General features: G+C 55.5%; 9 protein-coding genes across 9 annotated transcripts; 5 read left to right on the top strand and 4 right to left on the bottom strand.

Moving 5' to 3' along the window:
• The first annotated feature begins 9 nt into the window (after positions 1–9).
• On the top strand, positions 10–4,705 carry K437DRAFT_133891 (uncharacterized protein). Its single transcript, XM_013390356.1, has 2 exons — positions 10–3,735; positions 3,797–4,705. The coding sequence occupies exons 1-2, from the start codon at positions 219–221 to the stop codon at positions 4,591–4,593; spliced, it is 4,314 nt and encodes a 1,437-aa protein (XP_013245810.1). The 5' UTR covers positions 10–218; the 3' UTR covers positions 4,594–4,705.
• Positions 4,706–5,202: 497 nt separating this feature from the next.
• Positions 5,203–6,724, bottom strand: K437DRAFT_253620 (putative FUN34-transmembrane protein; the record flags this gene model as incomplete). The annotated part of the gene is made up of 5 exons (XM_013390355.1): positions 6,400–6,724; positions 5,838–6,077; positions 5,634–5,743; positions 5,532–5,566; positions 5,203–5,451 (listed from the first exon to the last, which is right to left on the bottom strand). Exons 1-5 carry the CDS (start codon positions 6,467–6,469, stop codon positions 5,205–5,207), a joined length of 702 nt encoding a protein of 233 aa, XP_013245809.1. The 5' UTR covers positions 6,470–6,724.
• Positions 6,725–8,818: 2,094 nt separating this feature from the next.
• K437DRAFT_272022 (cell cycle checkpoint) lies at positions 8,819–10,813 on the bottom strand. Its single transcript, XM_013390354.1, has 8 exons — positions 10,413–10,813; positions 10,233–10,332; positions 10,149–10,161; positions 9,900–10,076; positions 9,708–9,812; positions 9,446–9,623; positions 9,155–9,366; positions 8,819–9,053 (listed from the first exon to the last, which is right to left on the bottom strand). Exons 1-8 carry the CDS (start codon positions 10,462–10,464, stop codon positions 9,021–9,023), a joined length of 870 nt encoding a protein of 289 aa, XP_013245808.1. The 5' UTR covers positions 10,465–10,813; the 3' UTR covers positions 8,819–9,020.
• Positions 10,814–11,274: 461 nt separating this feature from the next.
• K437DRAFT_253616 (SPX-domain-containing protein) lies at positions 11,275–14,742 on the top strand. The gene is made up of 4 exons (XM_013390353.1): positions 11,275–13,921; positions 13,988–14,134; positions 14,209–14,294; positions 14,353–14,742. Exons 1-4 carry the CDS (start codon positions 11,716–11,718, stop codon positions 14,644–14,646), a joined length of 2,733 nt encoding a protein of 910 aa, XP_013245807.1. The 5' UTR covers positions 11,275–11,715; the 3' UTR covers positions 14,647–14,742.
• Positions 14,743–15,481: 739 nt separating this feature from the next.
• Positions 15,482–16,398, top strand: K437DRAFT_133786 (uncharacterized protein). Its single transcript, XM_013390352.1, has one exon. The coding sequence runs from the start codon at positions 15,564–15,566 to the stop codon at positions 16,038–16,040; it is 477 nt and encodes a 158-aa protein (XP_013245806.1). The 5' UTR covers positions 15,482–15,563; the 3' UTR covers positions 16,041–16,398.
• An 825-nt stretch (positions 16,399–17,223) lies between these two features.
• On the top strand, positions 17,224–19,233 carry K437DRAFT_253611 (uncharacterized protein). Its single transcript, XM_013390351.1, has one exon. It carries the CDS (start codon positions 17,544–17,546, stop codon positions 19,116–19,118), a length of 1,575 nt encoding a protein of 524 aa, XP_013245805.1. The 5' UTR covers positions 17,224–17,543; the 3' UTR covers positions 19,119–19,233.
• K437DRAFT_266168 (uncharacterized protein) lies at positions 19,202–22,353 on the bottom strand (the record flags this gene model as incomplete). Its single annotated transcript, XM_013390350.1, has 6 exons — positions 19,202–19,431; positions 19,502–19,549; positions 19,623–19,707; positions 19,787–19,963; positions 20,034–21,219; positions 21,302–22,353. 6 exons carry the CDS (start codon positions 22,351–22,353, stop codon positions 19,202–19,204), a joined length of 2,778 nt encoding a protein of 925 aa, XP_013245804.1.
• Positions 22,354–22,742: 389 nt separating this feature from the next.
• Positions 22,743–25,446, top strand: K437DRAFT_231383 (glutamyl-tRNA synthetase). Its single transcript, XM_013390349.1, has 2 exons — positions 22,743–24,050; positions 24,128–25,446. Exons 1-2 carry the CDS (start codon positions 22,870–22,872, stop codon positions 25,401–25,403), a joined length of 2,457 nt encoding a protein of 818 aa, XP_013245803.1. The 5' UTR covers positions 22,743–22,869; the 3' UTR covers positions 25,404–25,446.
• On the bottom strand, positions 25,287–27,499 carry K437DRAFT_253608 (PTPA-domain-containing protein). Its single transcript, XM_013390348.1, has 2 exons — positions 26,738–27,499; positions 25,287–26,674 (listed from the first exon to the last, which is right to left on the bottom strand). The coding sequence occupies exons 1-2, from the start codon at positions 27,176–27,178 to the stop codon at positions 25,451–25,453; spliced, it is 1,665 nt and encodes a 554-aa protein (XP_013245802.1). The 5' UTR covers positions 27,179–27,499; the 3' UTR covers positions 25,287–25,450.
• Between the last annotated feature and the right edge of the window lie 475 nt (positions 27,500–27,974).

The raw sequence follows: 27,974 nt of genomic DNA, 5'->3' as shown, positions 1-27,974 counted from the left end.
GCATCACTGTCGAATCAGCAGCCAGCAGCTCGCACACCCCACAAGCCCAGCATAGGCGGGTGGCAGCATCAGCATCAGCATCATCGTTATCAACACTGTCCCAACCAGCACTGGAGGGGCAGGAGATGCACGCAGCTTCATGAGAGTGCAACGCTTCGGTCCCGCTCCTCGCTACAAGGAAATCACATAAAGCTTGGCGCAGAGTCGGCTCACCCGCTATGCTGCGGCACGCTGCTTCCAAGAGCCCCTTTCGCAGCGGCGCCGGCCAAGGTCAAGGGTTGGGCAATACCAGCGGCAGCGGCGGAGGGAGCGACCGGAATGCAGTGAGCTCAGCAAGCATTGCGCTCAGCAGCCTTGTCAACGCTGGCGTCATCTCGTCCAGCAGCGTCAGCAGCAATTTTTCATTAGTCACCGCTTCTTCGAACACGTCCGTGGGCACATCAGCGGGGGGCGCCGCCGGAGGATCAGGAGCGGCCGCCGGCGCCAGTTCCTTTATCCTTCTCGGGGGCGGCAGTCACGAACACACCGCGCCGAACACATTGCTGAGCCTCGGCATGCACAGCGCCGCCGCGACGGGCAACGTCGGCCTCATCAAGTTCGCGTTCGACCACGGCCAGTCCGTCGCGTCGGTCCTGAACGGCATCGTTCCCTTGCATGCCGCCTCTTCCGGCGGGAGCGAGGCGGCGGTCCGTCTGCTGCTTGCGTACGGCGCAGACCCTAACGCACCCCGGATCAAGGTCAAGCCTTCTCAGTCGGCCGGCAGCGGTAGCGGCGGAGGAGTAGGTGGCGGCGGCGGCGGTAGCGCGCTGGCTTTCAGCGGGTCGGGCATCGCAGGCTCATCTGCGTCCGGAGCAACTACGGGCGCCGGATTGGGCACCGAGGGCTCCACACCGCTGCACTTCGCAGCCGCTAACGGGCACGAGGGCGTCCTCCGCATCCTGCTCGACAGCGGCGCGCAGCCGGACGTGACGGACAGAGAGGGTAACACACCCGAAGCGCTCGCACTTGGCAACCACCACGATGACTGCGTCCTGCTCCTGCGCAGTGCCGCTGCTGGTCTCAGCAACAGCAACACCAACACCAACATCACTGCTAGTAGCAGGCAGCATCTCCCGCCTGCGCTCACGAAGCCGGCATCCTTGTCCGGGCTCAACGGTAGCGGCGGCTGGAGCGGCCGCTCGAGGGGGGACTCGGGAGCGTCGAGCAGCGGCGGTGGAGGGGCAGGGATAGGAGGTGGAAACAATGTCGCAGGTAACCCCAGTTCTTCCATGTCGCTGCGCACACAGCGATCCTTTGACCAGCTCTCCTCCGCCGCTGCGGGCGTCAAGCAGTCGTTGTTCAATCGCAAGGCGAGCAACAGCAACAGCAACATGCATGGACATCCCAACGCTACTACCTCGTCTGCGGCAGCCGCTAGCAAGATGTTCAAGACCAGCTCGCATCCTAATCTCAAGTCCAGTGCCACCGCTTCTGGATCTACAACTCAGCCTTCGAGCGCAAATGGCATCCCACCGGTGCCTTGCGTCAAGTACCGCGCCCACGCGCCGGCTCCGGACCCTGCCCTCGTGGCAGGCGCAGCTGCAGCCGCTGGTTGCGGCTCCGGCGTAGGCTCGGGCTCCGGACCAATGCGAAGCGTCAGTCCAGCCCTGAGTAGCCCGAGCGACCCTGCGGACATGGGCTTTGCGACGTTCAAGACGACTCCTGCAGCAACGGCCGTATCGGTTGGGATGCTCGGGCCTGGATCTGGATTTGGTGCGGCAGGATCGGCTTCAGGCACAGGATATAGCTCGACGCCAGGCCCAGGCAGCAGCATCCAGCGCCGGCCGTCGCTGCCTTCCATCTTTGAGCGTGCGGACCACCCCGGTCAAGCGCTACGCAGCGCACTGAACCTTGCGGCGGCGGCGTCGTCGTCGTCGTCATCCTGCTCTGCCTCCTCGTACTCCTCAGCGGCAGCGTCATCGACCACTCAGATGCATCCGTCGCACTCGATGAGCAGCGGCGGCGGCAGCAGCCACGGCAACCAGGGCAGCGTCTTTGCTAGCGGCGGCGCGTCAAGCAGAGGTGTCGATCTGATCGAGATGCTCTCCTCTGATTCTGCTGGCCCCGGCGCAGGGTCCTCGTCAGGAGGAATGGGCAGCGCAGGGGTGCGCATGGCGAATGGCAGCGCCGCTGGTGGTAAGGATGCAGATTCCGACACTCCCGGCCAGTCGCTGCAAAGGCCAGCGGGCAAGCGGAGTATCGGGCAGTTAATCCGCAAGGCGACCGGCACATCCACCACCAGCAGCGCAACGGAGCTGTTGCCCAGTCGTGTGCCGCCGCAGTTGGCACATCGTCTTTTCCATGCAGAGCAGCAACTCAAGAATACCAAGGCATTTTCGGCGCCTTACTCCCAGACAGCTTTCCACATTCCTAAAGTTCCGAACGTCTACATGCCACCGGTCGCTTTAGCGGCCATCGAAATGTGCACCCCACCCTTCGATGCAAGCACTCCCCTTCCTCCCCTACCTTCTCCATCCTCCGCAATCCAGGACGCACCAGCTTCGGCACGCTTAGCAGCTCCGCCCTCTTCGTCAGCGTCGGGCCTGTACAATCAGCAAAGTATCACGTCTACTATCGCCGCGCGTCCGCGGCAGGGATCCGTCTCCACTGCATCGCCGAGCCAAGGTGTGTCGCATGAACGCAGCCTCAGTACTATAGAGATAGGTGCGATCTTGCGCAGAAGGGCACTCAGTTCTGCCAGTGCCGATCGCAAGCCATTCTTGCTCAATTCTCAGCAGCAGCAGCAGCAGCAGTACGGAGCGCTTCCCTCTTCCGAAATAGCGGAAGCGGACCCCAAGTTGACCCAGCGGGGTATCCGCGCCGCATCCAAGTCCCCTTCGAATCCAGGCAGTCCCCTCTTGCATTCTGCCGGTTTGCCCAGGGTTATGCGCAAGGATTCGGCCAGCAGCATGTCCAGCGCAAGCGTAAGTTCGGCACTGGCGCCACTGCCGGCGCACACCTCCACAGCTGCCGGCGGCAACGGATGCAGCACCTTCGCACATGACCCGGCATATGCGCACGGTTCTCCGCACTTCTCACCGCGTACGCGGGCCCTGCCTTTTTTCAGCGACGACACGCGATCGATCGGTTCTGGCGGCGTCCGGCAGGCACGGTCCAACTCGGCGGCTGGCAGCAGTGCTAGCACGAGCATGAGCAACAAGGCATCCAACGCCTCTCTCCGGTCGATGAATGCTGCTGGGAGCGCGTCTGCTGCGGAACACGCGCAGGCGATCATGCGGAATGTAGAGGAGAACGGCTCGACGACGCTCGTCAAGGACGGGCAGAAGATCTCGCTTGCAGAACAGCTCGCTGCGTATGGTGAAGCGCTGGCAAGGGAGCGAATGCAGCAGCAACAGCAACAGCAGCAGCAGCAGCAGCTGAAGGCATCGGACAAGGCTTTGCAGCGAGCGCTAACTGCACAGCAGCCTGGCTTGCTGCCCAGCGTCAGCGAGGATCGCGCGCAGAACAACATCTCCGCTATGCGCAGCATCGCCCCCGGATCGACAGGGACATTTGGATCTCAGGGTGGTAGTGGAGGCCGGGCTAGCGCTAGTCGGCCGAGAGCGTGGAGCAACGAGGAATCACTCATGCGACAAGGTCAGTCCCTGCCATTTTTGCCGCGCTCTACCTCAGCTGCCGAGGCGGTGAACCGCTCTGCAAGATCCCCAAAAGATGGTTTGAAGGAGCTGTTTATTGGTGAGGCAGGCGCTTTGACATATGGGTGTGATTGAGTTGCTGAAACTTGTCGACTTTTCAGATCCTTCAAGTCGCCTATCAGCCGAACGTCGTTATCCGCCATTCGAATTGTCTCTTGTGAGCACATATCGCCAGGGAGGCATTCCGCACGCCAAGACGTCGCCGGTCCTTCCGACTCGACGTACCGTAACAGACTACCGAAAGGTGACCGACACTGCGTTTTTCGACGGACCAATGGTCACTGCGCTCCATCGACCTGTGAACTCAACTCCTGTGTTCAGTCGAGCCTCGGATGACACCCCGAGGCGTGCAGGAGCCAGCGGGTCGATGGGCAACGACACTGTGGCCCCCATGCACAATTCGGATATGCTAAGCCAGCGTACGGCGCCCAAAGTAGATTCGCCTGCACGGAGCACGCACCGCTACAGCGACTCCTTGCCTCCAGATATGGACTCTTTAAGCAATGAACGCGGAGGACGCACGAGCCGGCGTCCTTCCAGTCGAGATGAATTCATGCGCTCGCTGCAAAGCAACTCGTCGAGCGGAGCCAGTGTCGCTTCGTCCGGCGCATACCCCGACGGAGGCAAAAATGGTCTCGGACTCGGCTTTGGCCCTATGTATTCGCGAGATGACCTCGTTTACGGCGGCTACGCTATCAACAGTACGGCAAGCCCAATGACGACGTCCACCAGCCTCAGCTCAACCGCCGCTGGGCCTTTCTCCTCGTTCATCAGCGCTGTCGAAGCGTCCCTTCCGGATCACAGCCAGGGCAACAACAGCAGCAACAGTATTGGTGCAAAAACGAAACGCAAGTTTGTGCGCACTCTCTTCGGAAAAAAAGAACAGCAACAGCAATGATGAAAGTAGCAGCACAAGAATATGAACAGATAGATACCCTTGCCGCGCCCTATCTCGCGTAGTACACTTTGTTTCCACCTTTCCACCTTTGGATTCTTCCTGGAGTTGTTCCATGGGACTTCAGATACCCACGCAATATCGTCAGCATCCTAAACTTTTGACAAATGCACACCAGCCAGCAAATGGTCTCCGGATCGCAATGGAATGATCTTTCTCAAATGCTATGCTCTCTTCTTTTCCGCATCGTGTGAAGACACCACACTCACGGAGGCACCGTTTGAAACACATTCTGAGGGCGCAAGCGCCAAGTATAAAGGACAGGGTCACCCCAGGAGGGTTGGTGAAAGTCCCTTCGCACGTGTGCATTTGCAATTGGCGTCGTTTGTGCGACGTTTGGTATATTGAACTTTCTCTATTTACAAAAGGCGAAGTGACGAAGTCAACACGGAGTGATAGAATGTCGAGCGTGCGAGCCAGACCGCCGAACGATTGTGTACGCGCGTGAGTGTTGATTCTCTCCGCTTTAGAATTTACAGGGTGACAAGGAGAGTCAACAGCTTAGAATCCAAACAGCATGGAGCGAAGTCGATCTTTCCGCTCGCTAAACTAGCTTAATCTTTGCGGGACAGGTCACCAACCGGCAGCGTGAAGAGCGCCGTCTCAGGCGAAAGAAGGCCAGCGGCGCCGACGTACCATGCGACGGCGGCAGTGGCGATACCAAAGACGCCGCCTGCAGTCTGGAGGTGGGCCTTGCCAGAGAAGTAGAAGGCGACGAGGAGAAGGAATGTAATGTCCAGCAGGAAAAAGAGGACGATGAGGCCGATAGAGGATCGCAAGGAGGCCATGAGCATGATGAAGCTGCGGGTAGAAGCAGATAAGCCCAGAGAATCTAGAATCAGCAACGAAGATATCCAGTTGCGAAAAAAAGAATCACTCACGTGAAGATGAACCATGCAGCGAGGTAGATGCCAAGCTGCAAGAAGCGGCGAGCAGAAAAATTCAGCATAAGGTCAGCAGGTTGCAAAGATAGAACAGCTCACAGCGCTCTCGAGTTCGGCACCCTTGACATTAGCCTGAATGTTGAACCACGGAATGAAGATGATGGCGAACGACCACCAGAAGGCGCCGTACGAGCAGAAAGCGGTTGCGCCTAGCACAGATTGGACGCAAAGAAAGCGTATTGAAAAATCAGCTCGGCTGTCTGTGCTTGCTGAACGCCAATGGGCTCGCATCCCGTCACTCACCAAAAGTGTTACCGGCAGCAAACTCCCATATGCCAGCGACGAACTGGGCGGTGCCTCCGTACGCGACTGCGAGCGAAACGACCAGCTCTGGGTGGGTGATGCCGCGCGCAGAGACGTTGAACATGGACAGCACCCATGTCGTCGCTGCAAAGCTGAACAGACCCAGCGGTGCCGGGTTGGCAAATTTGCGGTGGTACACCGGGAATGCCGGCTGCGAGGTGTCCTGCGGGTGGCCGCCAGCTGTACGGCGCCGTTCAGTGGGCCGAAAGGTCATAATGCGGATTGTTTGTCAGCTTCTTCTATGCTTGGTCCACCCTGTCCGGGAAGATGACGCAATGCAATTCAAACCGGCCCAAATTATGCGGCTCTTCGCATGGGCAAGCAGTTTGCGAAATACCTCCAGCGCTGTCCAGCCAAAAATGTCAAATATGGCCTTTCCAGGTGTGGTCTCCACCATGTGGATCGCGAGAGATCGTGCGTACTCTCTGGACTGGTCAGGATGAGATGACCATCACCCTGACATCTACGCTCCGCTACGAGGCGCAAGGAAAGGCGTACTCACGGGTGACAGTGCGCTGGATGGCGACGCCGTTGTACTGAACGTCCTCCTTGGCCTCGTTTGAGTTGGGCATGTTGACTGACGTTAATTTGGAAAGTGAGGTTGGGGACAAACAAATAAGAGAGTTTGGACACACAAGGTGAGCGGTTGTTGCGTGTTGAAATCGAGAGGGAGCGTGCGGAAGGGCATGGAAGGAGGATGTGTTAGGAGGTTGTGGCACAGACGATGAACAGCCTTATATACAGTGGGACGAACTCAACCCGCGGCAGTGAAGAAAAACTTGAGTTTACGGCCCCACGGCAACGAGTGTTTGAACTGGGGTGTGGAAGGGGAGTTAGAATCGCAAACGAAACAAGTCTTCGTCATGGAGACAAGCACGGGACGCACACTGACCGATTGCAAGCCCCAACCTAACCCCGCGCTGCGGCATAGCGTGCAAAAGATACAAGTAATAAGAGCCCAGCCTGCGGTTCTTTAAGGGTTAGTTGCATCACTGTTGCATCATGGCAATGCATATTGCCATCATCGCAGGCAGGAAGCGGGCTGGGGGCTCTGCGGGCAAGGGACAACAGGCTTGCCTATGACAAGCAGAACGGCCGCAGGTCTTACTTTCTGCCTTCCCACGCACTGCTTTATGGACTGGTACGCCTGTCGCTGGGGAGGACGGAATGTGGACAGAGGTATGATCGGAGTGCGTGGGGAAGGGCCATCATCAAGGACTTCCAAAAACAGTGGGTGAGCATTGTCGACAGTCAAGCGCCACTACGCTGACACCGCTGTACAAAAAAGCCCAATGGGCAAAACGCAAACAAGCAACGAATTTGTACACCCACATGAGCCGTGCTCTACGGGCCCTGTACGGTTCTGCGGTCTCTTTTGACAGGTCTTGAAATTGACTCGAGGCGTGATGGCGAGCAAACCGTTTCGCTCCATAAAATGCACGCCAGAGGACGACCGCTGTGTTGTGAAAGCTGATTGCAGGAGAGAAGGGTTGTAAGTAATCTCTTTTTTTCTTTTTTCTTTTTCCCTCCTTCCCTTCAGTTAGTTTCTTTTTTTGGGTTGCTTTAGCGCGCATTCCTCATTTGACAGGAGCGGACCCTAAATATGCTAATTGGGAAGTGGTCCCGTGCCGCCTTCCACTTGCACTATATCGGAGGGCCGCGGCAGGCAAAAGTGCGGCCTCCAGGCCAGCGCAGCTCGGATACCCGCGATTTTGGTGGCCGAACGATCTTGATTGGAGTCAATTCTTGCGAGGCCCCTCTCTCTCGTTGTAGTTGGAGTCGGAGCGGGACGGTGAATCACAAATGCGCATCCCACTCCAGATAGTTGCACTGCGGCACACTATGGCGGCAGGGTGAGTAAACACGACAGTAGTCATGTCACTCTCCTCTCGCCGGCTATGACCCGTCGGAGGTGCTGCTCTTCCGGCGGTCTATGGAAGGGTGTTGTTGGAAGCGGATGCGAACAAGCAGGCTGGGATGACAGCACAATACGCACACATTGTATGTAGCTAGTTACTTCAGAGGTCCTGGCGTTTTGATGCTAGGTCGGCGGGCTGCGCGGTTAAGCACGATCCCCTGTGACCAACAGTATCCCCGCAACTTTACCTGAAACTAAATGGCTCGCCATCAGCGTTTGAAGCTGCCGAACAAAAATACACTATGAAAAATTGTCCAGCCGGCAGATACAGCCCTTTTCCAAATGCTCCTGTGACCCTTCTGTGGCCGGTGTATGCTGCGACGATTATGGAGGAGTTTTAAACCAGCCTGTCTGCGTTCGGAGCCACCTGTCGGAAGTGCGACGAGAATGGCGCCAAACCGCCGGTCCAGAGCACCCTCGAAAGCGGGCCTTCTCTTCTACTACGTATGTCTGCTTGTCTTCACGCTTTCGGCATGCTTCACGTGGCTTAGCCAGCTACCACGGATATGCAGGCAGCGACGAAAATTCACTGCTCCCTACTTACATACTCACAGCTCACTGATCACAAGAGTTTACTCCCTGATTACTATTCGCGCCTCACGCCTCATGCCTCAACGCCTCTAGGTCTTCTGGACTTGTAAGTTCTGGCGACTGTACTGAACCTCCGACGGCTCCGCCAACCGCCGAGATGGCATTCGATTGGGCTGGTACACATGTAGCCGAGGTATCGAATGGTCTGCTGGGCCAACAAACACTTAAAAACTATTCGCCAACTTGCTCGCCTCCTTCAACCGTCGGCCAGGCGTACACCGGTACACAAAAGAACCACATCGCTAAGTTTCTGAAGCCGAGAACCAGGGATGCGCGTGGCTGGGCTTCAGGCAGCCGGCTGAGTCGGCGTGAGGCTTTGGAGTCGCGTACATACCTACTGCTATGGGCAAATGTACCTTCGCTCTTATCTCCATTGGCATACATCGAAGCCAAAATAACCAGAAACGAAGTAAGCGCACACAGAGCAAATGCATCAATTTAGGCTACAGAAGGCCGGGGGGAGGGGGTCATGGAATCGTCCATGGATCCTTGCAAATATGCATTTTGAAAATGTTGCCTTGCGAAGGTGCTAGAGTGGAGCGCTCCTTGCGAATGTCTAACAGGTCTCCCTCACCGAAGATAGAGAGACTGCGGCAGGCACACGCTTGGGGTGCTCACGTGTCACTTATCAAGCCAGGAATGAAGAACTGCCAAGGGACACGTGACACAGGCGTTTGTCAGCTCTCTCCCTCCCCTCCACCGTGTATGCATTCAATTGCTCGGTGCAAAGGCTGCCGAAACATCTTACAGTCATAACTCCGCCAGGATGCTGTTGGTCGCCAATGTAGACATAGAAGATCGCACAGTGGTCGACGCATATGCACGCTATGGTGGACGTCTCGACATTGTAGCTGGACAGGAACCGAAGAAAGGACCGCATCTCGAGCGTCACGCTGCGGAATTCGCCCTGTTGCTTGCCTCTTTGGGGTGCACCCTTGGCGTCCCCATCGTTCTCATCGGCTTTGTGTCGCGCACAAGTAGAGCAGGAAAGCGCGGTCGGCGCCAGATCACAGAGGGTTCGATTCGGAAAGCCACTCACTTCGAAATTCAGGATGGCTTAGCCCTCTCCACGTCGTCTCGACGTTGACCTCATCGGAAGTGATGCCCAATGTCAAGGCACCTTCGAGGTTGGCGGAAAATGTTATCTGGAAAGACATGCGCGACATGCGCTCTGCGACTGTGCGCATCTTCAGCAGTCGAGGTAGTACAATGTGGACCTTGCAGATTCAGAATGAAAGCGTTCAATGTCAGCGGCCAAACACATAGCGGCAGGCAGAAGGAATGTTCTGCGGGGAACCTACATCTGGCTCAGGACAGTGTGGCTCGCGAATTTGCTCCCAGTCTGGCGGCTTGATGAGCTTGATGAGGACTTCATGTTCGATTTCCATCTTTGCACCCGTGTGGCTCTGTGATTTGAAGAGCAGGAGCGTGCGTGGTCAGAGCCAAGCTGTACAAATGGATGTGCTTGCGTGGTTTCCCGTGCATACACTCACCATGGAGACGATTGCAAATGAGAGCAATGGGTCGCTACCACGTTTTGCGAGTCGCATAGTGACGTCCGATGTGTCTTGAGCGCTTTTGAGCACCGAGATAAGCATTTCTGTCGAAATCTCCAGATTGATGATATTTTTGTACTTCGACTCGACCCGATAATCCTTGAAGAATTGGTCCTACCAAAGGCAGACAAAGCGAGATCAATCACTAAATTGGGACATTCCCTGAAAAGTTGGGCGCTTGCACACCTTGGTGAGAGTCCTACAAGCATCGAAAAGCGTGCAAGCTGAGCGTCACGGTACGATCAGAGCCGTGCCATTACATGTGCTCACGTCCATATTTGCACGCCGTCCGACTCGCCCGTGCAGATAATGCGGACTTCGTCGGGCGAAAGGTTGAGTATGCAGTGCGTGCTGATCTTGTTTACGGATTCTGTGTGAGCGACTGCATTCAGCTTGCAACATCCATCGATCGTTCGAGCCTTCCCCAGCGGTGGAGAATGCTGCACGCACGAAACACTTTCAGCAGCGTTGAGATGGCCTCGATGCCCGTCCGAAAACGCATCTTGTTCTCTTTGCGTATTCGCACAAGGTGGTGGTTTCAAGCGTGATTATGTTTTCACTAGTAGGCGTGACACACTACCATGTCCACAAGCGGTGGGTATTATGGATGCTGGTGAGGGCCGCCTGCTCGACCAGCGCAGTGGGCCTGTGGCCTGTGACACACGTCCACGATGAGGGCCAATGAAAGCGCACGGCTTTAGCAAACGGCAGCCCCTGGATTGCAATTTGCATGGCACCCGCTGCTGCAGGGCTCAATCCAATTACTTTTGCGTGTCGTTCGACCGAGAGAAGCCAGTGACGGGTAGCGTGGCCAGCGTGCAGGCCAGGCCAGACCAGACCGGACTGTCCAGAGAACTCTCGCAAAGGCTCAGTATCATAAGTTGAACGCGAGTGATGCTTCAATCGTGCCGCTCTTTCCTCTGAAGTCAGACCCGGTGCGTACGCGTCTCTCTGTGCGTTAACTTATTGAGACTCGACGTGAACATCCTCCCCGATCGGCCAGAGATCAGAGCCCGATTGTTGGAGTGACATAGAAACAAACAGTTCTCTCACGTGACACATTTGGAAGCCTTTTGGCTGACTGACAGCGGCAGTGCCTCAGCCGCAGATTGCATAGGAACGCCAAAGCGGCGTGGACCTGGGTAGGAGCCAGAAGACTGTCACCGCGCTGCGTGGAGACAGGAAAGTCTCAGAGCGACGGCAGAGAGACTTTCTATGCACCTCGCCGGCCACTCGCACCCGCGTCTCCAGGAAGCCAACCTCCTCTTCTCCACACTCGCACCATTCATTATCATAAGATTGTCTTCGACGCCAATATACTTTCTTTTCATTCTATAGATAGAGGTACGAGGCGCAAGTGCGACTCCTGGACGATCTCCAGCCCTCCAAGTCAAGAAATCGAGCCAAACAGGCAGCCGGCCAGCGCCTTATCGGCGACCACCCGCTACCGACACATCTGCAATTTCACTCCCCTTCATCGCTCTGGTATAGACAGCAGGCAAAGGTGGATGAAGCTCTGCTCTCTCCGCCTCTGCCCCTCGCTGCCACTATTCCCGCTCGACTCGTTGGTGGCGGTCGGACAACGTCCGACTCAACATCAACGACGGAAGAGTTCGAGTTAGCCGAGTTTGGTCGAGCCAGTCGGGAACCCTCATCGGTCCTTGAAGCGGCCAAGGCACAGGGCACGACACTAAGTCGCTCGCCTGCTAGAAGCTACTCGGAAGCTACAGGAAAGAAGGCAAGAGACGGCAACATGAAGTTCTCCCATAGTCTTCAATTCAACAGCGTGCCAGATTGGGCGGACAAGTACATTGCCTACTCGAACCTTAAAAAGTCTATCTACAACTTGGAGAAAGATGCCGTGGATGGGCAAACTCCAGCCGGCGGCTTGGGCACCTACCGAGATCTTCGAGATGACATTGAGAACGAATCAGCAGCGTTGCTCAGCGGCGAGCAGCGTTCAGACACGGACCCCATCTTTCTACCGTTGCTCGACAAGGAGCTGCGCAAAATCGTTCAGTTTTACGAGAGCAAAGAGAAGCAGATTTATGCAGATGTTGCAAGGATCGAAGAGGACCTGGAGAGGGCCGAGAACGAGGAGATGGTGCTAGAAAGTGAATACGACTTAAGCGACGATGATGACGCCGACGACGACGTTGATCCGTCCGCGGCCATTGTGCAGGGAGGGATGATGCAGAAGGGCTCACGGTGGCGCCGCACTTCGCTGGATGCAGTTGTCAAAGATCCAGCACAGTACAACGAAGCTAGTAGATGGCAGAGGCAGATACACAACAGCGATTCCGAGCCCCGCCAGAGCGTGACGCGTCGAGGTGGCGTCGAAGGAGGGGACGTTCTCGGTGAAGGGTTGTCAACCGGAACTCTCAGTAGACGACGCTCGAATTCCGCCAGCAGCTGGCAACCTAACCCTCGCTGGAATTTCTTCCGCCCTCGGCCCGCTCGCAAGCACTCGGTAGGTCTCTTCGGAGGAGGGGACCAACAGCAGAGCTCGTCCCGCTTGCGCTCAGATTCGGAAACCACCTCCAGCGCACTCGGAGAAGCCAAGTCGATTAACATTTGGACGGCGGACAACGACTATGCGATCGACGTACGCATCACGTTCAAGCGACGCATCACCGAGATCTTTGTTGCGCTTTCCGAGCTGCAACAGTTCGTTACGCTCAACCAGACCGGCATGAAGAAGATCTTGAAAAAGTATGACAAAATCACCAGCAGCTCGCTCAAAGACCGCTACTTGGAGGATGTCGTCGGCCAGCAGTATCCATTTCGCAGAGCGACGCAGGCGCAGCAGACCAACAAGATCAACCGCATCGTCGCGTGCTACGCCAAAGTCGTCACGGGCGGCGATGCAGCGCTAGCATTGCAGCAGCTGAAGACGCACTTACGCGAACAGGTCGTCTGGCAACGCAACACTGTCTGGCGCGAGATGATCGGCATCGAACGCAGGGCTCAAGGCGCCACGCTCGAACGTAGCGTCATGGGTGCGGGCAAGATGGGCCCTGGAGGCAAGCCTGAGAGGCCGACCAAGCTGTGCGGCGTCACGCTTCCCTCGTGGCTCGGTCTCCCGACCTTGCAGCTAGTTGGTGCTTTTGCCGCCCTTGTCCTGCTCCTCAAGGCGCCGAGTCTTCGCTTGTTCGGAAGGATTGAGGAGCAGAATTGCTTGGCTTTGCTCGTCTTTTGCACCATCCTCTGGGCGACGGAGGTAATTCCGCTTTTTGTCACGTCCTTTATGGTTCCATTGCTGGTCGTCACGCTCCAAGTTGCTAGGACGGACGACATCGAGGATCGACGCATGACGGCCAGCGAGACCGCCAAGTGGATCTTTCTGCAGATGTTCGCGCCCAACATGTGTCTCCTTCTCGGCGGCTTCACCCTTGCCGCTGCGCTCTCTAAGTACGGCATCGATAAGATCCTCGCCATCAAGGTCTTGCGCATGGCTGGCACCCGACCTTCGATGGTTCTTCTCGCTCACATGGCTGTCGCGTGCTTTGCGAGCATGTGGATCTCCAACGTTGCGGCGCCTGTGCTCATGTACTCGCTCATTCAGCCGATTCTGCGCACGCTACCGCCGAAGAGCACCTATGCGTCTGCGTTGATCATGGGTATCGCGCTCGCATCTAACATCGGCGGTCAGACGTCGCCAATCGCATCGCCGCAGAACTTGATCGCGTTGCAGTACATGGATGAGTCGGTTGGCTGGCTGCAGTGGTTCGCGATCACGATCCCGGTCTCCGGATGCTCACTCCTCGTGATCTGGGTCGTCCTTCTGTGGGTGTATGGTTCCGGCAGAGGCGTCAGCATTCGGCGCATCTCCGAGTCGAACGACTCGTTCTCCGGATTGCAATACTTTATTTCGGGCGTCACTGTCGCTACTATCCTATTGTGGTGTTTCGAAAAGAAGCTGGAGCGGGTGCTCGGCGATATGGGCGTCGCTGCGATCAGTAAGCGTCTTTCGTATTAAACCTGCCATGTGCAGAGTCGCTGACACTCTGACCGGTCACGTTCAGTCCCCATCATTATGTTTTTCGGCACCGGCATTCTGAGTAAGGAGGACTTTAACAATTTCTTACACACTGTTCTCTTCCTCGCCATGGGTGGCATCGCCCTTGGCAAGGCTGTCACCTCCAGCGGTTTGCTGGAGAGTCTTGATGAAGGTGCGCTGAACACCTGCAAGACCTCACATTCTTCCGATGCACATTGGGCTGAAATGACACATTCGCATCTGCAGTGATTCAAGGGCTCGTCAAGAATCTGCCTCTCTGGCAAGTGCTTGCAAGCTTACTGGTCGTTTCGTTGGTCATTGCTACCTTTATCGTGAGTATTGCTACCATCTCAGGATTTGAGGGCTCGGTGCTAACGCCCATCTGTGTAGTCTCACACCATCGCCGCAGTGCTGCTAGTGCCGATCGCAGCTCAAGTCGGCGACAGTCTAAGCACGCCGCACCCGCGTCTGCTGATCATGGCCACCACGCTCGCTGCCTCGGCCGCTATGGGCTTGCCAGTCTCAGGCTTCCCGAACATGACCGCTTCGTCGCAGGAAGACTCGGTCGGAGAACGGTATTTGACCGTCAAGGATTTCATCAAGTCGGGCGTGCTGGCGTCCGTCCTATGCACGGCTATCATTGGAACGATCGGCGTGGTCATCATGCTCGCATTGGGGCTTTAGGTTGTACAGAACCTCTGGTTGATATAGATCAATAACTCATACATCGCATAGCAAGCATTCCTTCAAGCGGAATTGAAGGAGAAATCTCATTTGTTCACCGAACTCACCTGATCTTCGTACGTGGTTTGTTGGCTCAAGTACTTGACGAGAGTCCTGGAGATGACGGCGTATTGAGGAGCCAATGAGCTACGAAAATGGCAGTGGGGAGGCTGGACCGCTGGAGTGAGTGTTACATGGGCCAGACTGCTCTCTACAGGCAATAGAAAAGAATCGCCGCGTGCAACGAGTACCTTTCTTATGTGGTCATCATCCCCCAACATCTCGGATGTCACGGACGCCTACCCATATGGCACATGGGTTTCTCGCTGGGCGGGCTGTCTCGCACACTGCACTGCTCAAGACACAAAAACATGTCTTTCCAAAAGTGTCGACCACTCCTTACTTTCAACTCGACAGGTGCTTTCAAGAATGAAGATATCAGGTTGCATGCATATATATGCGAGATCATGGAACAAAGCGCTGACGTTTGAGCCCTGCCTTTTCTCGTCAGCGTATTGCCTGGACGGGGCAAGCTGACTGAATCTAGTTCTTCGGCCGTCGGTCACGCCTTTTGCAAGCGGGACTCCATCTATCTCCTGTGTGCAGCACTTCCTCTCGTCTTCCTCCGAGTCCGCCTTCATGATGCTAGCCTGGCACCTCGTTCCGCGGCAGCACTCCTGGCGCAAGCTGCCGGAATACGGCGAAGCTCCTAATAGCGATATCGGTACATACTGCAACAGAATTGGTGGCTGCTTTGATGTGCACCAAGGCGTCATCCGCTTGTGCGATCTTGGACAAGCACAGCGGTGCAACAGCTGCTCGGCCTTACCTGATCATGGTCGGCGACCTCCTGGCAAGTGTACGCTCATTCTAGGACAATGAACGTTAGCGAAAGTATCGCAAGGTCGTGTATGAAGCATCTAACAATCAAGCATCAAGTCGCTACGAACCGATCAAATGCCGAAGGTTCGTTTCGCCCCTTTCGATATTGGTCGAGACCCCGACAATCGAACAAACCCTTTGAGCGTTACGCAGCAAGGACCATTATTAGCATCATTTGCGATCATCCAGTGTGCCGTATCGACGATCCGCTTGTCGTGGTGGTAAATGAGTGTCCGAGAAGCCTCAGCTGCAGGATCAGTCCTTCCGCTTCGCTCCTCGGTCTCACGCTAGTTTTGCAGTACATTCGGACTTTCATCAATTCCTGGAAGAGAAGGCAGGAGGCTGCATTGCAAAGAGCTCGCGACTTTCCTCGAGGTCTATCGCGATGCGCGAGACCATGTGAGGCGCAAGGAAGCATAGCCGTGCTCCATCAGCCAGCTGCAAGAGCGACGGGAAGAATACCGTCTGTCTGATGAGGAGGCTTGTTATGTCGCAGGGAGCCTTGTTGGGGCAGGGTGAGTACCGTTGGCAGCATCACTGCCCAACGATTGAGAAATAGCTACAGCTGGTCAATGCGCCGCCGTACATATATCTTCCGCAGCTCAGTTACCTCTTAAAGCGCGCTGAGTATCTATGTCATGGCGATGATCAAACACTTACACGCAATGGAAAAGGCGCAGGTTGAGCTCGACGCAGTTGTCGGCACTAATCGGCTGCCGACGTTCTCGGATCGGTCCCACCTTATGTCAATGCATTGTGTCAAGAGGTCAACCGGAGATGCCTGATTTCGGAGGGGTGGCGTTCTTCATGGCATCGCCAAAGACATCCTGCATAAGGACTAGTTGCTCTCAAAAAGACATCATTTCATAGGGTACCATGGGTACATCTCCCTTGAGCCGCACATCTTCAAACCTGGACGCTTGTTAAGCGATGATGGTCAGACGGTACAAGGCCGTGGTTCTCAACGCGCGGTAATATTCAGTTCGACTTTGGTCACAGAATCTGCGTCAGCCTCAATGTCGCCAATTGATCCATCTTCATCAACTGCTCCATCCTGCGTTGGGCTTTGCGATTCCGTGCGCCAGACGGAGACGTCGAAGATGTGGACACTCTGGCTTTCAACAGGGTTGCCAACTCACACACTCTACCTTTCAAAGCATGAGTCGTAGCGGTGCTTAAACCGGCAAGGCAGGGGCTCCAACACATGACCTGGTGCTGGGCAGACCGTTGACTTTCTCTCTCCGCCCGCCTTTCCGGTAGGGAAGTTACATATGGCTCTGCACAACATCGACATGTACTTGAGGATGAAGTAGCCAACTTATGACCGCTTGTCTGGCCATCGCCATGCGGATACCGCATGCACGAGACAAGTTTTTCGTGCCCAACAAACGAATTTGAGGCCCTGTTTGCAATGCATGAGCAAGCTCCCCAAGCCGATCTGACGGTAACTCGTGAGCCTCTCCTTTAATAAAACGTAGCATAGCGATGCTACACCCTGCGAAAAAAGTAGCTTAAACGATGGTGGGATGTTTCAACATTGTATTGTAGTTATGGTAGTAAAAAGGAATGCTCTCCCTGCCGCGAAAAAAAAGTCTTGTTAATGACAACATCTTGTAAGTCCGCCTTTTCATCCGCTGTCGCCTGTCTGTGCATCTCCTTCGTACCACATTTCAAGATTTTAATATGCTGATTTCAGGCCAAGGGCGGACAGGCTGCGATTGATGCATGTCCACTGGACATTAGAGGATAGGGGGACCCACCTCCGCTTCGCATCTTGAGCCTCGGCAGAGAGATTACAGAATGCTGTTTCGACGTGTCCCGAAGCCAGATTTATCACCGTGCCGATAGGCAGTCGTCACCTGAATCATCGAAACAACATCGTCCTCCACTTCCGAGGAATTGCACCTCTTCTGGTGCGGTAAGACGCTTAGCACTCTGTAGCAAAATTCCCGACGTGAAGATCCAACGAGGAAATCATGTCTGGCCCTTTGACAGCGTCGGGAGGCTCGGCCTCAGCAGCCCCGCCACTTCTTGCAGCACCCAAGCCCAAGCGTGCCGTCGGTCTCTTTCACGACGCCATAGATGGAGACAATCAAGCTCATCAAGTAGAAAAGCAGGATGGGGAACATGGCAGAGCCCGAAGCATTACAGGATTCGAGTTCCGAACATCGCTTCATTCACCGTCGCCGCCCCCTGTTTCGATCGAGCGGCGAAGCTCGCCTTTTCGACCGAGCAGCACATGTTCGCCCCCACCGTCTCAATTGGTGTACAATGTGCCCCCGCTACCTCGAACCTCCCAAAGCCCTGTGCTTAACGGGTCGCCTAAGATGGGGTCGCCTAAGATGAGCGGCACTTCTATGGTTCCTGCTCCTCCTCGTAGCCCAACCCCAGTCGATTTGAAAGGCTTTGCTGCTACCTGCCACGGGTTCTATTTCGAACAAGATGAGGCGAGTAAATTGGCAATGGAATCCATGCTGAACAAGGCCCCGCCCACGCACCGACCGACTTACATGCGTCTACAAGCTAAAGTCCGACAAGACTTTCATGCCCAAGTAGCAAGACAGGGCCGTGAGCGACTGGAGCGAGATATCGAAAATGCTATACCGGCCTCCAAACTACCCGATCACGGCGAACGTCCGCGTTCTGCCGCCGACAGACGGGCGCGGTACGGGGTGCTGCAAGAATTCATTCGTTCCCATTGCACGTCCGTACAAGTGGGAACACGACCCTTCTTTGGCGCGCTTCGCCTCTTTATGCAGTGCCAGGCACGAGGAAGAGACCGCGGTGGCGCGGGTTGCTATCAAGCTATTTGGGCCTTTGATGAGGCTGTCCTCCTCGAGGCTGCAGGGCCAGAATTCGAGCGCGACGCGGTGAACCTCCTCGTCCGCGTACTGGGATTTGAGGTGATCACGCCAGCGCGACGACGGACGTGTCAGAGGCAGCCAACTGCTGATAATGATCCATTTGGCGAAGCGCAAGGCAGCCAAGAACATCGTTCGTCACTTCATCTTTCTAACAGCCCAGTGCGCGGTCGCCCTTCATTCTCCAATTCTCCGCACAAGAGTTCGCCGCTCGCCGCGCAAACGGAATCTGAGTCGCAAGCTTGCGAGCCCCCACCGGTCGGCTTCTTGGAACCACCTGAGGACGAACCATTTTATCGCCTTTGGAAGATTCCGCCATACTATACGGATCCTGAACTGCGTGCCCTTTCCAATTTGATACCGGAAGATGTCCTGCCTGCGCGTTACAGAGACGTCTTCAGCGAAGCCGCGCAACAGGCGCGCAAGACTTTAACACAGGGTATCAATGAGGCGGTGGAAGCAGGTCGCTCGCCATTTGAGCTAATGGCCGTACACGCCAATCTGGGCCGAGAGCTTTCTGCGCGCCCTATCATGAGCATCCTGCCGCCCGATGAGGGCTCCGTCGGGATGATCCAGTTGCCCACTGGCTGGGTTTGGCGCAGCGATGACCTCAGGGATAGTGATCACAAGGGTGGGCTGGTCAGCCGCGTGATTGCGTTCTTCAAGCGCACGCTGTTGCGCAAGGGATAGATTCTTGAACATTCTGTAGCGTTACGGGTATGTGCGCTTGCGGACTCCAACAATCTTTCTCCCCATTGTTGTAACACCAAGGATCATTCAATTAGACTAAAGCGGTGCCCTAGCTGCTTGACAATCCCTTCCACTCTAAGGACGAGTGGGTCAACTTCCAAACTGTTCTGCGCTTGAGCCAGCTGTGCTTCCAGAGCCATGTACGTGGTCAACCACCGTTGTCGTTCGTCCTGATCTTGCAGATGGTGGTAGAGGTAGACTATCAGGCCCACGCACGATAGGCGCGAAGCATTTGCACCAACACGCTCGTAGTCTGCAGCATCGTGAATGAGTTCAGGTTGTGTTTGAGAACGCTTTCAAGAGTCTTGCGTTCACATGCTCACCTGCGCAAGCCCGTTCGAGCCATCCGATCGCCTCCTTGCATTCGCCAGCTAAAATGCAAAGCTCTTGTGTCGTTAGCACCGTGGCATCAATTGTATTTTCTCTACACCCTAAATGGCTCACGTTCGTGCGAAGAGTTTGCCAGCAAAACCACAGCTTTGACCTTTTGTGCATCTGCTCTCCGTTCAAAGTTGTCCTCTACGAGGCACTGCGTCCGAAAGCATTATTCGTCAGATTCGGTTTAGCCAGCCATCGCCTTCGCGCTTGCACATCCTTGCATGACTCACTTCATCGAATACCTCCGAAAGTGTATGCTGTGCGCGTTTGGGCAGGTTTAGCTGCACGGCCATCAGCTCTGCGACATGAACTGTCGCTGCGCGCTGCAAAGGCGCGAATTTGAAGCGATTGGCGAGACTGATGGATTCCATCAATGGCATCAGAGCCAGCGAGACGTCTCCGAGATCCTGTACGCCCGAAAGTCAATCAGAGTCTCGTGCAGTAGGGATGTACGACGGACATGCGTTGGATACGCACAGATGCATGTTTTCCTTGCCTTAGGACTCGCAGAGTCCGTTCCTTCGCGCTCTCATGCATCCGCACGACAGCGTCTGCCTCGTTGGCACCTCGAGAGAGTGTTGCATTGTCGCTTTCAGGATTGAGAGCAGGCGCTTCGGGACTAGCGCCATCGAGTTTAGTGCCTAAGAGTGGATCTAGTGCCGCTCGGTCGTCCGCCGGATTTAATCCATCGACCTCCAATTCCACTTCGTACCTCGACTCCTTGAGCCTCTTCATTGTCGCGACCTTGCCTTGCCTCCTAGCTCGGAGCCACAGCACCCTCCAGATGCGTTTCTGCCAGTCTTGGTACTCAAGCAGCGATAGGCCGCACAGAAAGTCCCAGTCGAGCAGTAGTGCAAGTGCATCATCGTAATGTCCGGCTTCGGCAAGGCGAAAGGCTTTTCCACCGAGAGCCTCCAGCCTAACTTCGTTGGCACATGTGTGATGTGAAAAGCCACTCGAGCCGATTTGATGCAGGGCCTCATCCCAAAGCACCTCGGCCACTTGCCCGAATCCCATGTCGCACCAGACAGCCCCACGCAGCGCATCGTAACGAACTGCTTCTTTGCCAGAACTGGCGCGCGGCTCTTTCCGCCCCAGTTTCCGCAGTTGCGCCTCCCTTGCGGCAGCGGCAAGCGCGGTGGCGGCCGTCATACCTCCCATGGGGCCTTGCTGCGCCGCATTCGCTTGCAGCTCCTTGAGCCGCTTCTTCTGCTTTTGCTTGCGCAGCGTCTTCGCCATCGGCGTTTTATTTCCGCCGAAGCCGAGTGTGCCACCCAGGAACGAGGCCGGGAAGTCCGGGTCAAAGTCCCACGTCAGCTCGTGCATACTGTTCAGGGCTTCGGGCAGGCTCGAACGTCCGGTCTCAACGCTGTGTCGAGCATGCCAGAGCGTCTCAAGACTGAATGGCAAGATCTGCCGTTGTGGCTCAAATTTTCCGCTGCCGGCATCGACGATCAGCTTGGGGTCGAGAATGGGCGGTTCGTCGATCGGCTTGAGTGCTTGCAATCGATCGAGCAGGGCTGCGCAGAGGTCAATCGCATATGTGTCATGGACGTGGCGCCCGAGCCGTATTGCTTCTTCCACGCTGCTTTCGGCTGCTTGAAGATTATTCGATTGCATGTGAAAGGCAGCGAGGTTGATCAAGGCGTGATGGTGCAGCTCACTGCAAAACCAATGAGCACAGCATAGATGAGCATTGCGGCTTCCTTCCGATGCTGCACCAGTGACGAAAATTTCACACTTACTGTTCAGCATGCTGCGGTGCGTGATCAAAGTAGCGACTGAGATTGTGCCTTGCTGCCGACCAGTCGCCTCGCCATAGTGATCGGACATAATTGTCGTACGCATCCACCCTATCTTCGAGGACGATTTCGCCTCTACCGTACTGGCCTCGGGCATCCATCTCCTTGAGCTTCTCTGACAGATATGCTGCAGCCATGGTACTGCTGTTGCAAATGGTATTCGATGTCGACGGTGCTTGACGCCAGGCGACGAAATTCTGAAGGACGGTCGCCTGCTCGGTAAAGTCGAGCCTGATCCAGCGCAAGCGGATGCGCCTCACTTGAACACCGAGGAAGCTGCGACGATGCAATGCACCCTGCGAGACTGTCAAGTCGCTATTATTCATGCTGTTTGTCAGCCACCCGGTGGTTTGCTGTTCGGAAGAAGAAGGCGAGGAAAGCGAGGAAGGCGAGTGCGCCTTGGAATCCCCATCGACGATGTTGGCAAAGATGCGTGCCAGGTCGGAAGTGGTTTGAATCCTACCCATCATTGCCTCGAGCTCATAGCTGACAAGATTGCTGACTAGGGCGTCGGCGAGCAATTCTATGCGTGCGAGATGCCTGCTAGCATGGCTTTCTGTGTTTGAGCCACCGAGCTGAGAGTGCGGAGGGGAGGTAAAAGAGAAGTGCTGCCGAATGTGATAGCATGCATCCGATAGCAGGTAGGCTCGGAGCGAGCAGAGGAAATGGTTCCAGGTGGGGGCTGGAGGGTCGATTTGGCAGTACAAACGAACAATGTAGATGAGTAAAGAGGCGTATGTTCTACTGACAAGGTGGCTATTGATGTGCAGCTTGTGTTGTTCTTCTCCGGAGCTTTCTTTCACCGTTTCGACACCCTCGTCGGGACCATGTCGACGAACGTCCTGCTCCTGGTACTCCTTTTGCGCAGCTTGAATCATCGTCCGACGCCATGACGAATAGTTGACATGATGGCAGAAGTGCTCGAGAAGAAGAACACAGGCGATGTTGGGACCGTCGACTGACCCTGGCTTGGGAATGGCTGAGGTGGGCAGCATGCTTGATGCAACTACTTCTGCTTTCTTCTCGCATAGGGCAAGGCTCATCAGAGCCACCCTTCATGGATCATGCCGTGCTGCACCTACCGACAACCCAAGTGCCCAGTCATATCTGTACTTGTACCTCAAATATGACAGGCTGACAGCTAACCTCGCTGTGATTGTTATGTGGGTTGCCACCAAACGCCCCATAGAGACCAACACCTCTACAAGCTTTCATGTCGCGTCGCGCCCCAATTGGCGTCTGGCTGTTGGTTATTTACATTCACCATTCTGATTGAGGGATGCCAGTAACCCTAATCTTCACATTGGTTCCGACCTGTCCACTTCCGGATTCTACTTCTGACTCTGATTCAGTTCTCTCTTCCTCACCTGCCAGCAGGGCTCGCCTTGCTTCTCTCCTTCCTGCTACCTTTTGGACATCGATGGAGTATCTGCGAGGTATATGTGGCCTACCGAAGATCTCCGTATCCGACTGTCATCGTAAACGCGAGTGCAGTTAAGCAAAAAGTGATCATGGCCTCCGTTCAGGCCAACGCCGACCAGCCGGGCATCGGCCCTTTGACCCTCGCCGTCGACTTCCTCTCCAAGGACAGACCACCATTCCTGCCATTGGTCGTGTCCAACCTCATCCTAAACCACTCGGCATCGTCCTCCACCTCGGCAAATCAAGTTAACGTTGTCGAGGGTGAGTTAGGCGCAGAGCCTGTGCTGGTGCTTCCCGATGGATCTACCGTGACGGGCGCAACACAGGTTGCGCAGAAGCTCGCCTCGGCCTTCGCTGCAACTGGCATGTACGGCTCATCGCAGGCCCAGAGCAAGGAGATTGATCAGTACTTTGCACAGGGAGACAAGCTCCTCACAGCAGATTTTGCAACGCTCTCGTCCATCGCGGATGAGGTTGACCAGCACCTTGCACTTCGGACCTTCTTTGTCGGACACAGCATCACCGCTGGCGATGCTGCCATCTATTCGGCTTTGCGATCCAGCAGCGCAGGTATGGGTCTCGTCCGAAGGGGCACCCACAAGCATCTTGCACGATGGTACAAGTACCTTGAGCAGGTGCCCGCCTTCAGCGATGCGTTGGCAGCCATCACATCTGCGAAGAGCAACAAGGACCGCAACAAGAAGGCTGCCTCCTCTTTTGATCTTTTCCTTGGCGATAATCCCAAGGAAGGTTCCGTCGTCACTCGTTTCCCTCCGGAGCCATCAGGATACCTGCATGTTGGGCACGCCAAAGCGGCCATTTTAAATCAATACTTTGCTCAAAAGTACAAGGGAAAGCTGATTGTCCGCTTTGACGACACCAACCCGAGCAAGGAAAAGATGGAGTTCGAAGACTCTATTGTCGAAGATCTCGCTTTGATGGGAATCCAGCCAGATATCCGCTCTCACACATCCGACTTTTTCGACGAGCTCTACCGTCAAGTCAATTTGCTCATCCAGCAAGGGGACGCCTACGCGGACGACACGTTGCAGGAGCAGATGCGTGCCGAGCGCATGGACGGCATTGCTTCTAAGCGAAGGGACTCCACAGTTGAGGAGACGATGGAACGTTTTGCAGAAATGACAAAGGGAACCGAAGAGGGTCGCAAGTGGTGCCTGAGGGCAAAGATGAGCGTCGACAACCCGAACAAAGCCATGCGCGACCCTGTTATCTACAGGTGCAACATTGATGTTCCACACCACCGCACTGGGTGAGCAGCTTTAACAAGTCCAATTTTCTCATTTTTTTGAGACTGACGGACCGAAATTTGGCCATATTTTCCTGCAGTGCGAAGTGGAAAGTCTACCCGACGTACGACTTTGCAGCGCCAGTTGTCGACTCCCTTGAAGGCGTCACACATGCACTGCGTACGAACGAATACCGCGACCGAAACCCGCAATACTACTGGTTCATCGAGAAGCTCAATCTGCGCAAGCCTCAAATTTGGGACTTTGCTCGGCTCAACTTTATCTACACGCTGCTGTCGAAGCGGAAGCTGCAGTGGTTTGTCGACCGCGGTCATGTGCACGGCTGGGACGACCCTCGTTTCCCGACAATTCGAGGTATCAGGAGGCGTGGTATGACGATCGACTGCATCCAGCAGTTCATTCTCGCCACGGGCCCAGCGCAGCAGGTCGTCAACATGGAATGGGACACGATCTGGGCTCTCAACAAAAAGATCATTGATCCGGTTGTTCCACGTTTCACTGCGATCGAAATAAACGACATGGTCACATGCCACATTAATGGCGCACCTCCATCACACGAGAAGGCCGTTGCCAAGCACAAGAAGAATATCGAGCTTGGCACGAAGACCACGACGTACGACTCACCAGTGTACATTGAGCAAGTCGACGCGCAGAGCTTCGCGGAAGGGGAGGAGATCACCCTGATGGACTGGGGTAACGTCTTTGTCAAGTCCAAGAGGCTCGCTGCGGATGGCAAGACGGTTGAATCGCTCGAGCTCGACGCGCACTTCGAGGGGGATTTCAGCAAAACGGACAAGAAGGTCACCTGGCTCGCCAAGACGGCCACTCGGCCGCTGGTCGATGTCGCCCTTTTGGAATTCGACTATCTTATCACCAAGAAGAAGCTCGAGGAGGAAGACCACTTTGAAGACTACCTCACACCTGAGACGGAATTCCGCTACGATGCTGTTGCAGCGTTTGACGTCAGCGAACTTGCTGAAGGCGCAATGCTCCAATTCGAGCGCAAAGGCTACTATATTCTCGACAAAGCGCAGGGCAAAGACGGGCGCCGCGAGTTCATCAAGGTTCCCGATGGCAAAGCGGCCGGCGTGGCGAGCAAGCACGCAGGCATCGAGAAGACTGAGGACCAAAAGGCCAAGAAACAGGCGGCCAAGAGCGCGCAAAAGGCCAAAGACCCGCAGGTTGCCACGCAAGCGCTCACTACTGCTTGCCGCACCAAATCAGGCACTGACAGCGCTTTTGATATCGGGCAAGATGCGAGCAAGGCGACCAACATGTACAAGATGCCCCAGCTCACTGAGGACGTTGACACTCCGGCTCTCACTTCGATGTACACCATGAAGCCGCTGTACTAGAGCGCACACACTCATGAAATCGCAATACTGCATTGCTAGATGCCGCCTTATCCATTGCCTGGTTTTGCACGTGGTTGGGAAGGAGTTGCAGGCGGCAGCGCGCTGAATGGAGAGGTTGCGATGGCTGCAGAGCTGGTACCGCCAAGCGTCGTAGGATTCCGTTCCACTGGACGAACTCGTGAGGAAGCAGCAGTCCAGGGTGCTGCAACCGGGGAGACTATCGGAACTCCCGTTCTTGCATGCGGAGCCGACGACGCTGCCCAAAGTACACTTGGAGGCGGCACCGCCGCGGAGCTCCCGCCCCCTATATGTGCGATGGTGAGCGGTGGGAGCCGTGGGGCGCTGCCAATGCCCATACGTGGAGGTTGTGCAGCCCAGGGTGCACCCGTCAGACTAAACACCTGGATGTTGGGTGCATCTGCTGGAGCGTCGTTGCAGCCATTCGGCCGTGGGGTTTGTTCCATGTTTGAAGTGGAAGGTTGACGAACCGGCCCTTCCCATTTGAAGCAAGTTGGCCCGAACAAGAAGTGTTGCACGACTGGCCTTTTGCCCAAGCACTCTGCGTCATACATCTTGAGCATGCCATTGTGCATCTTGACCCAATTTGGCACAGAACCAGACAGGTCGTTCAGGAGCGGCGAATGTTCCGCAAAAGGACCTTTCTTGAGTAAGTGGATACGCGCAATGGAACTGGTGAAGAGATTCGCAAATGGTGGCGGAGATTCTGGCGTGACACGCGATGTCGGCTGCGGAGAGCTGCTAGAGGGGCCGTCGACAGATCGTAGTGGCGCGCTATTGCGGGTCATGCTGGCTGGACCTACGTTTGGGACAAAGGCCAGAAGGTCCTGCGGGGGGACATGCTTCTGTGTTTGACTTACAGCGCGATGCGAAACCGAAGAGATTTGGGACGGGCGATACTCGTCTTGGGCAGCTAGTTGAGCCGCACCCACAATGTAGGGAACGAATTGGTAGTCATCCAGCCCCCACACTCCGTGGCTCCCCGCAGGTTCCAACTTGTAGGCGTCCTGCAAGTTCCACACGACCTGGAGGTAGCGCGGAATGATTCTTAGGCCGATAGCCTCTTCATCGCCTTCATGAAGGAAACCGAGACGTCGTAAAAAGCACAGCCATGCGGCAAATGAGAGCTCGTGGCCGGAGCCATAGTCAAGTCGCACAAAAGAGCCAAAGGCGCCAAGAAAGTATGCCGCTAATTCTGGTATAAACGCATGTAGCTCTGACGGCAGGAGTTGTTTATGCAGGCCTTCAGCTTCCTGAAAGGCGTGAAACGTTAGATTCGGCAGAAGAATTCATCCTTCTCAGCATCTGCCACTCGCCTCTTCCAATCTTTGACCCCAGGTCCTGAAGGCAAGGTTGCCGAACCGTTGCGGTGTATCCAGAGGCTTGATCTCTTGCGTCAAAGCGTCTACGCGCTCGAGTAGCTCGATCAAAGACAGTACTGCCGCACTTGGGCTCTGAGTGTCATGCTTCTGCGGGCATACTGTCGCTTTTCCAATGCATGCCTGAGCAACTTGAGCAAGGAAGAGCAGGAGTTGGTGATGAGCATGTGAACGCTGCCAGATTTGTACATCTTCTTCAAGGTAGATGCGCTTGACTGGCGGGCTGATACTCGTTAATATTGAGTCATCTTTCACATCGATGAGGGCTAGATCTGCCAGTGGAGGCAGTGCAGCTGGGTTGTCAATCTTGTTGCGGCGAAGATCGACCGGCAGAGTTGGGTAGCTCGGACGGCCGAAGGAGCGAGACAGCTTCGACATTTCGAGGCCGATACCGTTGGGATTGGTTCTCAAGCTTCAAGGCGTTTTGCGCCTAGCCGAGTCCTCGCTGATACGAAGTCAGTTCTCAAACCTGCCAGCGGGAGCGTAAAAGCGTTATCCTCAGATCAGCTTCTACGCCGTCAGATGGAGCATGATGCAAGAAGCCATCATGAAGCGTCACGTATCGCGAACATCGTGGCCACTTGATGTTGTGAAAACGGAATGGTACAGGTGACGATGCATTCAGCCCTGCGGTGGCATGGGGCCCCCCAAACCATCGGCGCATCCACCGGCGTCTCCCTCTCCCAGTCATCACTCATGCTCGACTGTGGTATATGCACATTTACGCTCCTCAGACTGGTATGAATCTAGCCATTATCCCTCCCTGCCTTCGTAGAGTGCCTCTGCATCACTGGGAATCGGTCTACTCATGACCGCCGACGGTCGCAACACTTGAAATCGCGTCGGCGATTTAATGCACACTCGGCAAACCCGCAGAGCCTCCCCGGATTCTGACCAAGGTCACCATGGTGCCTCACTTTATGGTTGATTGAGCGTGTTGAACGGTGTATACTCTTTGAATACTCAGGTCATCAGGCGCAACGCCGCCTAACGCAGCCCGAGCGTAATCGAAGACCTTAGAAGACTTGCACACTAGAAAGTGAGAGGTTTGTGGCAACCAAGGCACCGAGGCGACATCAGCACCACACGCCGTAGCGCAGCTGGGATGACTTCGAACGGACCCCGGATAAGGGAACAGCAGGTATGGCGCAGTCGTCGAGTCGAAGACCAGAAA

This window comes from Tilletiaria anomala (genome assembly GCF_000711695.1).
Source record: "Tilletiaria anomala UBC 951 chromosome Unknown K437scaffold_5, whole genome shotgun sequence".
NCBI lineage: Eukaryota > Fungi > Basidiomycota > Exobasidiomycetes > Georgefischeriales > Tilletiariaceae > Tilletiaria > Tilletiaria anomala.
The sequence above is the reverse complement of the archived record's forward strand: the minus strand, read 5'-3'. Positions and strand labels throughout refer to the sequence as shown.

Excerpts from the sequence above, each read along its gene's own strand:
- K437DRAFT_253611 (XM_013390351.1), top strand. The coding sequence starts at position 17,544 with ATGTCTGGCCCTTTGACAGCGTCGGGAGGCTCGGCCTCAGCAGCCCCG.
- K437DRAFT_253608 (XM_013390348.1), bottom strand. The coding sequence starts at position 27,178 with ATGTCGAAGCTGTCTCGCTCCTTCGGCCGTCCGAGCTACCCAACTCTG. Across the intron at positions 26,675-26,737 it reads GGGGTCAAAGATTGGAAGAG|GAAGCTGAAGGCCTGCATAA; the intron begins GCGAGTGGCAGA and ends CACGCCTTTCAG.
- K437DRAFT_253616 (XM_013390353.1), top strand. The coding sequence starts at position 11,716 with ATGAAGTTCTCCCATAGTCTTCAATTCAACAGCGTGCCAGATTGGGCG. Across the intron at positions 13,922-13,987 it reads TATGGGCGTCGCTGCGATCA|TCCCCATCATTATGTTTTTC; the intron begins GTAAGCGTCTTT and ends GGTCACGTTCAG. Across the intron at positions 14,295-14,352 it reads TGGTCATTGCTACCTTTATC|TCTCACACCATCGCCGCAGT; the intron begins GTGAGTATTGCT and ends CCATCTGTGTAG.
- K437DRAFT_133891 (XM_013390356.1), top strand. The coding sequence starts at position 219 with ATGCTGCGGCACGCTGCTTCCAAGAGCCCCTTTCGCAGCGGCGCCGGC. Across the intron at positions 3,736-3,796 it reads TTTGAAGGAGCTGTTTATTG|ATCCTTCAAGTCGCCTATCA; the intron begins GTGAGGCAGGCG and ends TCGACTTTTCAG.
- K437DRAFT_231383 (XM_013390349.1), top strand. The coding sequence starts at position 22,870 with ATGGCCTCCGTTCAGGCCAACGCCGACCAGCCGGGCATCGGCCCTTTG. Across the intron at positions 24,051-24,127 it reads GTTCCACACCACCGCACTGG|TGCGAAGTGGAAAGTCTACC; the intron begins GTGAGCAGCTTT and ends ATTTTCCTGCAG.
- K437DRAFT_133786 (XM_013390352.1), top strand. The coding sequence starts at position 15,564 with ATGAACGTTAGCGAAAGTATCGCAAGGTCGTGTATGAAGCATCTAACA.
- K437DRAFT_272022 (XM_013390354.1), bottom strand. The coding sequence starts at position 10,464 with ATGCGTTTTCGGACGGGCATCGAGGCCATCTCAACGCTGCTGAAAGTG. Across the intron at positions 9,813-9,899 it reads CATTTGCAATCGTCTCCATG|AGCCACACGGGTGCAAAGAT; the intron begins GTGAGTGTATGC and ends TTCAAATCACAG. Across the intron at positions 9,624-9,707 it reads CACACTGTCCTGAGCCAGAT|GTCCACATTGTACTACCTCG; the intron begins GTAGGTTCCCCG and ends TGAATCTGCAAG.